At 39.0% G+C, this 13192-nt stretch overlaps 1 protein-coding gene across 3 annotated transcripts in view; it reads left to right on the top strand.

Annotated features, from left to right (window-relative positions):
• Positions 1-13192, top strand: part of RUNX1T1 (RUNX1 partner transcriptional co-repressor 1) — a 107145-nt gene that overhangs the window by 15165 nt on the left and 78788 nt on the right. Inside the window, exon 2 of one of the 3 annotated variants that reach the window (XM_042868811.1) lies at positions 3802-3974. The exons of the other annotated variants lie outside the window; for them this stretch is intronic. Coding sequence (XP_042724745.1) covers positions 3887-3974 — 88 coding nt within the window. The 5' untranslated portion in view covers positions 3802-3886. The remainder of the gene's footprint in view (positions 1-3801; positions 3975-13192) is intronic. 3 annotated transcript variants of the gene reach the window in all.

The raw sequence follows: 13192 nt of genomic DNA, 5'->3' as shown, positions 1-13192 counted from the left end.
AAAAAGGCATATGCAGCAAGTAGTTTATTTCAAATGCCATCAAGCATGCAGGCATTCCATTGAGAAAATGCATTTAAAGGAATTAGCCTGATGAACACCCGCGATAGGCCATTGCTGAAAAGTCGAGTCCTAAGGAAATTCTCCTGCTGTTGATACTTAAAATGGAACCTTCAGAAGGGCAGAGCTGGAGGGCTGACAGCCTGGGCACCTGATGTCTTTGAAGGCTTTCTCCAGTTTCATTTCCAAACAAATGCTTTTTTTTTCTTTTTCTTCTTTTTTTTTTTTTTTTTTTTTTTTTTTTTTCATCTTGCAGTTTAATGTGAGAGTCCAGTCTGAGCACCAAGTGTAAAATTTGTCTGGGTAGATGAGGTGGGTGAGGTAGGAGCATGGTGTTTTGAAGAGGCTGAGTTCTTGTGACAGTGTGAGCTCTGCTGGTAGTGTATCTGTGACCTGAATCTTGAACTCAATATTCAGTCTCGATTTCCATATTCTTCTTCAGCAGTTTACTACTGCTGTAGAAAAGGAGGGAAGATTTAGGTTGGATATCAGGGAGATGTTCTTTACTATGAGAGTGGTGAGGTGCTGGAACAGGCTGCCCAGAGAGGTTGTGGATGCCCCGTCCCTGGAGGTGTTCAAGGCCAGATTGGATGGGGCCCTGGGCAGCCTGGACTGGTATTAAATGTGGAAGTTGGTGGCCCTGCATATGGCAGGGGGTTGGAGATTCATGATGCTTGAGGTCCCTTCCAACCCTGACCATTCTGTGATTCTGTGATTCTATTTCCATCTCTGAATGTTGTGCAGGAAAGTCACTAGCAATGAAAATGTGTAGGAGACGTCCTGGTCTGCCTTGCCTGGTAAAATGCAAGCTGTGTTTAAGAGTCTTGATGTAAACATATAGCTGGAGCGCATTGTGTTCTTTTTTTCTGACACTGAGATCTGTATGTGTGGAAGACATTCATTAGGACTTCCAGTAGTTAGGCATTCATTTGGACTTTCAGTAGTTAGGAGGAGGCCTGGAACAGACTGAACATTTTGAGCAGATGATACTTTCCGGTTTTATAACAGATTGGGTGGTTCTTTCTTACAGGACTCCAGCTCTAATCTGCAGAGTTTGAGCACAACAATGTGCTTTTTGCATTGTAGTTCTGAAGAACCACATATTACAGGAAAAATTTAACCAGAAAAGTGCTTAGGTGATGAAGAGATTTCTGGCAGTAACTGAGAAGTGCAATAGTGGTTGATTTCTTTTGAGGCTGATTCTGATATTTGTAGTCTTTACATCCTATTAATTCCTTGAAAGATAAGCTGATACAAGAATGATTTGCCAGGGCCAATGGCTCTTCTTAATAACTTGGCTCAGGTTATATCACCCCCTCTCTATATATAAGATAAAAGCACTGTGAATATGAGGTTAACTGAATTCAAATAGAAGTCTCTCTCGAGTTATTGCATTCCTTAGAAAATAAATATATTTCTCATATGGTTGAGATTGATCAAAAAAGTATTCTGTATGCCAGTGATTACATTCCCATCTGTGATTAAGGTTTTCTGTCTGCATCTGGTTTTCACATTATATTTCTGTAACAAGAATCCTTTATATGGCAGAGTTCACTCTCTGTATTTTCTATTAGCTGCAGCTTGAACTACTGCATGGATCGCAGATTTACACATGTGGTTTTCATTACTTCATACCATTGAGAAAAAGTAATATTTGTTTGGGAAAGTATGTTTTTCAAAATTTCCATGGTAATACAACATGTTGATCCTTTTTTATAACGCTCTTGTAAGACTACAAATTGTTTGAGGTATTCTGCTTTCAGTGAAGTTCAGACTTTAGACGATTTTGCATGTACTTCCCAGAGACAACAACTGTTTACGCATTGGGAAGCAAAAATGCATTATAAAAGGCAGATTACTGTGGAATGGGTATAGCAGAAAGCATCCATCACTTTAGAAAATGTGGTATGTAGAGAAAATGAACTTGAGGCTGTAACAAAGGAAGAACAGTAGATTAAAGTGGTGTCTCCACTGTGGGCCACAGATGGGTACTTTTCTTGATTTTTTTTTTTTTTTTTTTTTTTCTTTCCTTGAGTAAGAACTTATTGTGGTACAGTAAGGGATTTAAAAACCTTTTGAAGAGAAGCATGCTATTTAGTAGACAAAAATAGTGAATTGTTACAGATTACAAAATTTAACATATTTGATCTTAATTATTTCTAGTGGCCAAATTAGCGAAGGTTAACAAAACATGAATACGTCTTTACAGATGGCTGCTGTGTGTATGTAATTCTGAATCCGGAATATGATGCTAATTTACTGTTCCACTGTAAACCCATATTTCAACCAGATTGTGCTATCGTCACTCAGTAGAAAACTTAATGTTTAAATGAGCTCAGTGAAATTAATAGGGCCACTTGGTCAGTGAAGTATTTTTCAGCTTTGCTAGTGGCAAGAGTTTATGGCCGTAACACTCAAATCAAACAATAATGGCAGTTTAGGGAATGTTGTGTGCATTTGTGTAAGTGTAATGTGTTATGCAGAAGTCTGAAGTTTTGAAAAATTCAGAATTCAGATAAGGCACAGTGGAAAGGTAATTTTGAATGCCAGAGTATGTACATGGTGACAACTACAGAATTTCCAAATGGTAATAATAATTTTAGAAAAAATAATTATTGCACCCTACGGTGGTAGTTCTAACCCTATTTTGGCAGTTGTTTCCCAGATTTCCAAAAGCAATTGTGTCATATTGAAAGTGAACGGTTGCCAAGTGCTGGGTACAGTCCCACATTCCCCTTACGCCTCTTGAAATAGCAGGGCTTTGGCTCAGGCCAGGGCTGCAGAGAAACATATTTTTTTTTGTGTGGGGAAGATTGCACTTCTGAGCATCAGTACAAATGTCATCATTTGAAAATGCCCTCAGGTGATCCATTTTTTTTGCAGCATAATCTAGTCCAGGAGGCAGTCCGGGCTGGGTCCTTGGGTAGATGCATGCGGCTGTGGCCAGATCCTTTTGCATGCTTAACTGTATGTCCTGAAACACCTGAGCGAGCAGTGGATGCGGATTGTAGCATGGACGTAACTGCGTGCCTGGCTCTCAAACCTCTCTGCCTTGACATAATTATGAACCCTGGAAAGCATATTAATGTCTTGGAAAAACTGACAGCGCTGTCATATAGGCTCATACTAATGAGAAAGTATTTGTGTAACCCAAATAAACAGCTCATGTAGGTGTTGGAGTGGGAGAGAAATTGCCTTTTCAGAAGTGGGAGGATGACTTGTAAATATATCCAATACCTTTTTGATCTGTCTTTCTTAAAATGTGTTTGCTGTTATGACTTACAAATTCATATAGTGTTGTGTAATTGCAAGGTTTCTATTTTCAGTAACCTCATTCATTTAATAAATTATTCTCTAGGGCTTCTGTTCAACCAGGTAAAGTATGTAATATTTTATATCATATTAATGCATCTAAAACCAGTCATTTTTACAGAATTAGTAAATAAGAGGCATGCAGGCTGCTCTTACTTTGTTACCCTTTATATATTAACAGATGAAAATGGGCAACTTCTTAAGCAGCCTTTGTCAAAGAATTAATATGGTATTAAAGCACTGCCTTATATTAACTAAGAAAATGTGGGTAGTTGATTTAGTATGATAGCCGTTCTGTCTTCCCTCTTTATTTAAAAGACTGCTATTATCATGCAAATGAAGGGGTGTGGTACTTCAAACTGGCTGTGATATGTGCTTTTTTTTTCTTTTTCTTTTCTTTTTTCTTTTTTTTTCGTTTGTTGTTGTCAATAGAAAAGATTGATCTCTGGACTGGTGAACATAATATCTGTCCCAGTCAGAAAAGGAAAGAGGAAATTAGCAGAGCGGTTGGTGGAGAATGATATCTGTCAAAAGAAACACTTGGAGAGCACTGAGTTTAGTGATAGGTGACTGCCGGAAAAAAGGGAACTTTGAATTTTGTCAAGGTAAGGAACAGAAACATATTTGATTTTATAATGTGCATACCTTGTAGAAGAAGTTATTTCTAATGACTGTACCTTGCGGTGTAAACTGTAATTTAAGCAGAAATCTTTGCCCTTAGCCTCCTAAGAGTCTGCCTAAGTCAATCAAGGTGATGCCATCATTTTAATATCACTGAAAGAGTACAGCTGTAACAGTGAAATCCTTCAGTGATGACTTTTCTAAAATTGTTCTTTTCTTGTAAATACATCTATGTGCAATCTTTAACTACGTTTCCTGTATTTTTGATGCCACAGGTACGCTTTATCTGGCATATAAATATTGTTTGACTGGGCTGTAAAAATAGTAAAGTTCAGTTTACTGCACTGTGAATTGGAACAGTATTTGCAACCAGGTTAAGGGACAGTTGTAATTATGTTGGCCAAATGGTTGTCTTTAGAATTTAGAGGAAGCCTCTGGTGAACTCATTGCATTGGGAATCTGGGTTAAATTTGATTCAGGAAGTTTTGGGGATGAATATTTCAGTTTCTTGCATGCGAAAGTTTTTACTACAGTTGAAAAGTAAATCTGTGATGGCAGAACAACTCTTCTACTTAACTTATGACTGTCATTCCTGTTTTTACTGAAACTGCATTTTTTCTCCTAAAATGGTGTCTAGATAGCAAGAAAGTACTAAACTCAGTTTAAGTGCTTTCCAACATTCTTGATACTGTCCTTTTTTAGTGTTGGACCATTTTGCCTCTGACATAACTTTGATGGAGTATGATATCAAAATAAAGTGAACAAGAAGTCTGAGTACTCTGGGCTGTGCTCTGGTTTATTTTGAAGGCAGCTGAAGCCTGGTTTTTTGTCCCTAGCCTCTCTACGTGAGACATTGCCTACTCAGGGCCCCACAGTACTGTATGGATGCTGTAGTGCAAGGAGATTTACACGCTGTAGAGGCTTTGTGCGTTTGTGTGGACGAAGTTAAAGAAAAATAAATCCTATTAAAAATGAATTGGTATTCTAAATTGAGTTTCTAGTTTGATTTAAAGCAAGTCTTTGTATCTCTATGATCTTCCTTTACACAGACAGTGTGGAAAAGAAAGAATATTCTTAGCAGACTTTCTTGTTGCATTTTTATTTTGCTGATTTCACAGTGTATATCTTCTAATTACCCTCTTTTCTTCTATCTGCAGTCCAGTTTTCAAAGTGCAAGTGTACCCCATATGGGTGGTTGCTGGTTGATTTCTTCTGCAATGTAGTTGGAGTTCAAAATAAATATATGTAAAAGTAAAGATTTCACGCCTCAAGCATGCAGTGCTGGCATACTAATGTGAAGCTTATTGTGGTTTCTTGCTGTCAGAGCACGTGCAAGATAATGGAAATTTTCTACAACTTAGGAGAGAGACGTGTTTTCTAATACTGATCATTTTTATTAGAAAGAGGGATTGCATATGGCTGAAAATCACATCATCTTTATAAAGCCCAAATGATCTTCTCATACTACTGAAATATTCATTAAATGGGAGGGAACAGCATGTTACCTGTCCCATTAACTACTGGGCAGATCAGACTACCCATATCACCTGGGAGCAGGTGCGTCTTCACTACCATTACAAAGTTGCTGTATCCTAAACAGTTCCCTCTCCTTGCAATCCTATCAATCTAGCTTTATACCAAAAGAAGTACATCCTCTCTGTAGCAAAACTTACAGAGTTAACCATAATTTTTGTCTTATTGAAAAAGTTGATCCAAAACTGCCTTGCAACAGTTTTGTAGAAAAGACAGCAATGGGTGATGATGAGTAATTGATAGATCTTTGGGCATTCCCATTTTGAGATATATTTGAATTGAGATGGTTGAGTAAGTTACCTAAATCTAGGTGTATATGTTTGTAACACATTGAAGAATTTTAGTTTTAAGTGGCCCAGATGCTCCACACTGAAATTTGGATGAGTGACTTGAGAGATGTGCCTAACACTCTTTTGAAATCCATCAAAAAGCTTCTGTTTCATTACCCTAGATAGTTTTGTCTTTTATATTATAGCAACTTTCAGCCCACTTCAATGGATGTTTTGGCAGACAACGCCTTTTCAGATTACGTGATGTAGGTTTCATTAAAAGCAGAGGTAGGTCTGAGCTGAATAATTGTTCTCATAGCAGTGTCTAAACTCATCTTAATTCAATGTGGATTTTGCTGTGCCCAGAAAGATTTGACTTACTATTTGAAACCAAAAATGGGATAAAAGGCAAAACAAGAAGTGGCTGAGCCTAAAATTTTCTTGTAGCAGTGGCCTCTACCTATGCTTAGGGTGATCCCAACCTTCCTTCTGCTCCTGTAATGTCGTCTTTTTCTTGGTTTTCCTTTTTTGGTCTTCATATCAGTTGTTTGCGTACTTACACATCTCAGAGTCCAATTGAAGTAATAATTCCCCCTTCTAACATAGAACAGATGTAATAAGGTTCTTGGGGATGAGTGCATTACAGACACAGGATTATCATTACTCAACTCACAATCAGGTCTTCATCTGTTCATGTGGTGCACACCTGTGGCTGGCTGGTATGAGAGATCTTAATGAAAAACAAAGGCTAGATGACAAGAAGAGATTCTACAGTATGTATAGGTTTCTTCACATGTTGTAAGAAAGTGAAATTCTGAGATGAGGGAGGGAGCCCAAGCGACTCTACACAGAGAAGTAAGGCCTTGTTTATCACTGACTTGCAAATGATGTTTTTTTGGGGGAGGTCAGGTTGATTTGGAGTGGTTGGGAGTGGTGGCCGTTTTCTTCAGTTTACTTTCTGAGCCAAGAGGAACATTCTGGGCAGGGATCCACCTTTTGAATTACAAAGAAAATAACCTATAATCTATATAGAACACTGGTGGACAGTGAAGGGAGGAAATTCACAGAGAATAACTGAGTTTGAGAGCACCTATGTTAAAAGCAGTAAGGGTGACCATATGGCACTTGTATTTATTTTAATTTGAAAATTACAATCTTAGAAACCTTTGAGATGAGCAGACTGTGACAATAGGATGTATTTATTACTAAACTGAAACAAAGCACTTCAGCTGAAGTTCCATATCCAAAGTGAATTTCTGAGTGTGCAGAGGTTGATTTCCCTTTTTTCCTTCTTGGTGATGTGCTGTGGCTCTGATAACATTAATGGGCTTTGCCCCACGTGGAGCAGCAAGTGTATTGTAGCACTGCTCACTGATCCCAGGTCAGTGTGATGCGTGAAATCAATTTATTTGAATCTCTTTGCCTGTATAGGAATTTGGCGGCGTGCCAGTTGTTTTCATTTAATGTTCTTTGTGTTGAACACAGACAAGCAGGCACGCTTTTGTGCTCCTCTTTCTTTTGGTCTCTCTCTCTCTCTCTCTCTCTCAGCCAATATTCTATTCTGTGGGTTTTCAGAAGAAGCAAGAATATGTTACCCTTTCTAAAATCATTTTGTTTAAATAGTATTTAAAGAGCATAGAAACCGGGTCAGCCAGCGAGCAGCATGTGCAGGGCTTTCACAGACTATAGGTGGTAGCACCTGCCTTCTACCATTTCTGAAATTTTGGAAAAAAGAAAGGGAGAGGAGGCACTGGCTTATTTTTTTTTTTTCCTGATTGTATGATTTATATCGTTATGTAAAGCAAAGACTCAAAAAGTGAAATAGGTGGTTGGATGGATGAATCAGAGAGACTTTTCAGGATCTTTCTCATTTTGAGTAATGACCTGAACGTAAGCATTAATTCATGATTTCTTTGTCTCGCATGTTCTTCTCTTCCTCCAGGTAACATTATGAGTATATCTGAGGAACAGCTCTCAGAAAGTAACAGTGTCCTTCCTTTTTCTCTCTTCGTATGAAAAAGCAGCAAGGCATGTGGAACAGTAAGCAATTTAGCCCTTCTTAAACAGCAAAAGGAGTGGACAGTGGCAGCACATAATTCTGGGAGGATTCGTTTTAGAGCTTGGCACTGGGAGAGAGGGGAGCAGAGCAGAAGACTGTTGATGCTGCAGGCAGTCCTTGCGGAAGTTGATAGGCAGAAGTGTGGAGCCGCAGCACAGGGGTCAGACTCGTACACATCAGCCCCGTTTCCTTGTTTAATTACCTGAAGAGCAAAACATGCAGGCTGAGAGTGTGTGAAAGTGCAGTATCTCGAGCCGCAGTTTGCCGCTCTGACATCCTGCGAGGCCAGCCCTGTCTGTCCACACACGTCAGGGCCGGTTCCTGACAGCGGGCTATCTCTGCCGGGCCTGGGTTCCTTCCATTCAGGAGGCATTGTGTGCAGGAGGGCTTGGTCAGGAATCTGAGGTTCCTGCCGGTTCTTCCAGTCCGGACAACGCTGTGACAGATAGGCCTGATTTTTTTTTTTTCTTTTTCTTTTTAAAAGAATAATAATAAAAAAAAATATTGGCTCTTTTTTAGTCTTTCCCTTGTAATTCTGGCATTGGTAGAACACTGACTGAAACAAAACACGTTAACCCTTTCCCTACTGAATCCATGTTTTTTCCTTTTGCTTTATTCTTCTCTCTCCCTTTGCTTAACCTCTCTCATTTTCAGACGTAAAACCTTCTGAGGAGCAAGATCTTTCAGACTTGAGTTTGTGCTGTGCAGAAAATAAACGAAAAGTTTGAAAATATTCTTTGTCTTTGTGTAATCATGAATGTAATCATCATACTTGGCACTCTAAGTTTCTCTTTTTCTGCATGCTTTTGGCAGCATTACTTTTATTCATCCCATGGCATAAAACCAAGCCAATGTTTGTTCTGGCATGGCCTGTTGAAACAATGGTGGCAGCTATCAGCACTTCCATTCTTAGTGCTCATGTGATTTTCTTAGGTGTCCAGCTTTGCATTCAGTTTTGAAATATTGAGGTTGAGTTGGTTGTAGTCATTCTTATAGGTATTGAGTGTTGAGGTAATTCCCTGTGACCCATAGATACTTTCTGTGACCAGGGCTGGGAGGGACTTAAACGTCAGCCCTAGGTAGAAAATCTGCTATCATCGAAAGTTCAAGGTTACAGATACTGAAATATTCAATTAGGTAAAGGCGCTGAAAAGTACTGAAAATGTATATCATGGTTTGTTGTAGGTTTTGTTTTTCCTGATTTATAGAAAATCAGAGTATGACTTCTTGTCTTGCAGTGCAAGTAGCAAAGGAAGGGAACATGTTTATCTGGCTTTGCAGCAAAAATCACTGCAGCATGTGACTGTTACGTTTCATTGTTGTGGGCAGAAGCTGGTCCAAGAAAGATATTTGTGGTTATAGGAGTGGAGAACAGAGATCTGAAAGTTAACTATGGTTTCCTTTTCTTTTATGCAGAAGGCTTTCAGTACAGTCTGTAGAGTTATTCCTGTAGTTGTGCAGGACGTTTTCATGTGCTAATGGTTTTGGTTACTTTGTAGGTGTGATCAAAATTGCTGGAGCAGTAACTTACATTTTCCCTGCTAGTATTTCATTAGGATTTTGTAATAAAGATTTAAAGGCATACTCTTCCTGTGCAGAAACATTAACGGCCATTACCAGGAAAGGGTTTGTAGGGGATTCCTCATTAAGAGAATCTGCCCTTCCACGGACATCTGCAGCTGTGAGTACACATAGCATAATGGGACCAAAAGAGTCATTATGATCTATTGTGCTCCTAATCCTCCATCTAAGAAGGATTTGCAGGGGATGCTGCAACAAAAGAGCTGTTACAGTGTACCAGATCGATAATCATGATCTAATAAATTCTTAAATATGTACATAATAGTCTGCCTTTTAGAATCAGCCCCCTTTTTCAGTAGGAACTCCTATACTGTTCTGGTGTAAAGGGGCCTTTAAGTAAAAGCGAATTACTTAAACACACAGTTTTAAATCCCTTTATCCGGCCATACTGTAGAGAAGCCATAGTGTAAACAAATATTGCTTGGATCTATAGAATGAAAAAAGATGGTTTGTGGTCAAGGGCCATGTTTGCACAGGGTTTGTATATATGTAGGAAATAATGTGTCAGTATGAACATGTATCCTTCCTTCTAGTATATGACAAACCTTTATACTTTTCTAGAACTGGCCATGACCTAGCCAGCCATTGCCAATCTTAGTCTGCTGCATAGGGAAAAGCAAACTCCCCACATATGGGTGGTGACAACAGCAGCCACTCTGTCCTTCCTTCCACCCATTGCGTGCCCATCTCTCTGAAAGTGTCAGAAAAGGGTTGTGCATAGCGCATGGTTGCTACGTAAAAAAATCCCTTGGAGATAATGCTTTTAAATTAGTATTCCGTTTGAAACTTGGCTTGAAACTAGCTTGGGCGTATCTGCAAGTCACTGCTGTGACAGTTTTGCTTAAGGAAAGTTCTCACAGATAGAGTCCCAAGCTGCATTAAAACTGGCACCGTGCGTTGTGCCCAAGCACTTACCACTGCTTTTTGCAGATGTTCTCCTAGTGTGAAGTGCTGTAATTTGCTCTTGGTATGAAATTCCACTTCATAATCACCTCTACATTCTTCTCTTACTTCTCTTTTGAACGGCTACAGCTAAGCACCATGTGGAGTACAAAACAATTAGATAAAATGAAATTGTATTTAAGGGCCTGTGTTCCTACAGATCCCTCCCTGTTCCTAAAGAAACAAAGATTTTGGATGTTAATTGTCCCTAGCTGTGATCGGATTCCTCTGGGGCTGACTAAAAGCGCAGATCTTCTGTTGGCCTCTTTTGCGTCCAGGGACTTTCTCCTCAGATTGCACAGCATTTGGTGAATCCATTTGGGATTGGTTTTGGTAGTAGAAACTGACTGGGACGTAGATTGGTCAGGAGATGGGCAGAGGATTGAGGACAGAGAGGTAGTATTGATGGCAGAGGGAAGAGAGGACTCTGAACTGACAAGTGAGAAAAAAAATGCTAGGAAAGGTGTAACTAAGGAAACAATGGAAAGACAGAGGATATTTATGAAAATCAATACCTTCCCTTTGTCACTCGAACAATAATGCTTTTCCATCATCAAGGGCTGAAGGGGTGTGTACTGATTATGCTGTGTTTCTAGACACAGAACTGCATTAGAGCAGTTCACTTGGTGATACTGCTTTGCCATTTTGGCAATTATAGGCTCTGCCAGTGGGTTGTCCTATTATAACTGCGAGAAGACTCATCCGTAGCCACTTTTCTGTTAAGACTTTAATTTTCTTCACGTAAAAAGGTGCCCCCCTGCCTTTATGCCATTAGATCTTTTCCTTCATCAGGGAAACTTAAAATATTTAATGAGGAAGTGGCTTTCTCACCTGGCTCTGGAAAATAGCTTAAATGGGGAAGTAATTTTTAGCTGTTGTAGATATGCTTGAATATTTATTCACGGCCCTCATTCACTTTACTTTTAAAATTACTCAGAAGTTGACTGGTTTAACACAAAAATAAAAGTATTAACAGTGAACATCAACATACCGTGCAGAGCAACTGCTATGATGTTACTGGTGCTGCTATTTACACAAATGCATACAGTGGCCTGTTTTCCAGCCGACTGTACTGGAGGCCAGTATAAAGGTTTTGTTGTCTGATGTAAGAATGAGCTCTATCTTCTGAATGCTTACCAGCCTTTTTATAATCTCATTATCTTTTACTGTTGAATAAGTACACATATATAATGTATGTACACATGTATTATTCAACAAAGTAACATTCAGCATAGTATTTTCTAATTTCACTTTTTTGAAATAATATTTTATTGAATGATACTATTCTCTAATTTCACTTCTTTGACTCTTTCCAATGCCTATTGTGGTTTGCAAATCTATATTGAAAAGTGCTGAAGTGCTCAACAACAGTAGATTCTTATCAGGGCTCCTTTGAACAAAGCTTTTGTACGATTATAAATGGAGTAAATAAGTACAAATTGATCAATACATGACAAAAGGGTGAAGAAGGGAGGTCAAGAGTAGGAATATTTCCATATAAAACATTTTCCCTGTTGAAAATGGAAGTAGGAGCATAAATAAATGTTGTGTATCGCTGTGTATTTGCTCCACCTGGTGGATTTTCTTGAAAGTGTTTTTAATCTTTGCTAATAAGGGAAACCGTCTTTAATTAAATACAAAACATACTACCCAGAGTAAAGGCAGCCTTTTAATTTAGAGTAGCAATAGCACTGCAAAAGACAGATTTGGGAAAGAAAACATTAAAACTAGCAATTTCTCTTGGCCGCACTTGGTCAGTGCAGTAATCTCCATGAGAACATAGAGTTTCCAAGCAATTAATGAGGACGGTTTACTTTTGGACTAAAGCTTTGCAATTAAAAAGGTCTCAAAATGTAAGACTTGTGAGGTTGCATGTCATCAGGAGAAGTGAGAATCTGCCATGTTGCTCCCAAAGCCACCCCACAGCCAGGAATTTTTGAGTGCCCTGGTAAGAAGGGCAGCGCTACTGAGAAAGAGTTCTGCGTTCAAGTGTTAGCACTGTGCATCGGCATAATGTCTGTCTGTCATTAACCTAGCTTTGCAAACATTGTTTTCTTTGGAATTCTTAAGGACTCGATTATGCTTTGATCATCACATTGTTCTCCTTAGGTTATTTTTTTCCTTTAGAGCGTAATGGCTCCCTAACAGAAGGTGAAGTTTAGAAAATAGTGTCTCCATATGCAAGGGATTTGGAGACCTTTTTATTGTCTTTAAAAATGTCATTCATAGTCCTCATTAGCATTTATTGTTGCAAGCGTACAAGCAGAAAATGTGAAATTGGTATGTCATGAATAGCTCCACAGAGCTCGAGAGCCCTGAAATTTTGCCTGCAGTGTGGTGTGGGGCAGGCATTGAGAGAAAGCTGTCCAGATGGCTGCCAGCACAGAGCCGAGCTGCAGGTTTTTGTCTCTGGTGCTGAGAGGAGGGAAAGTTCACTGGAGCATACGCTATCACCCCTTGCGTTTTAACAAAACTCACTCGCCATCAGTCAAAACGGGGAGGTGGTGACATTGAAACAAAAGTTTTCAATATAATGTAGCAGTCCTTGTCAAATGAATAAAATATGTTTAGTTAGTGTCACAAATATTGACGTGTGACGAAGAAAAATGCAAGGCTCAAATTTATGGCAAGCGGTAGATCCTCTTTCACACAAATATGCTCTCACATTATCTTTATTATTAAAATCCTATGCATTGAAAAGACATTGATTAGAGGTCAAAACTAGGGTTAATATACTACAGCAGGAGGAGTTTCCCTACCCATGTTGAACGAGCAAACACTCTGAGCTTCAAGTCAAAAGGCAACTGATAGCTTGAGC

Source organism: Lagopus leucura, unplaced genomic scaffold (genome assembly GCF_019238085.1).
Source record: "Lagopus leucura isolate 7727_CA_CO unplaced genomic scaffold, USGS_WTPT01 Super-Scaffold_100002, whole genome shotgun sequence".
NCBI lineage: Eukaryota > Metazoa > Chordata > Aves > Galliformes > Phasianidae > Lagopus > Lagopus leucura.
This window is presented reverse-complemented; position numbering and strand designations above follow the sequence as displayed.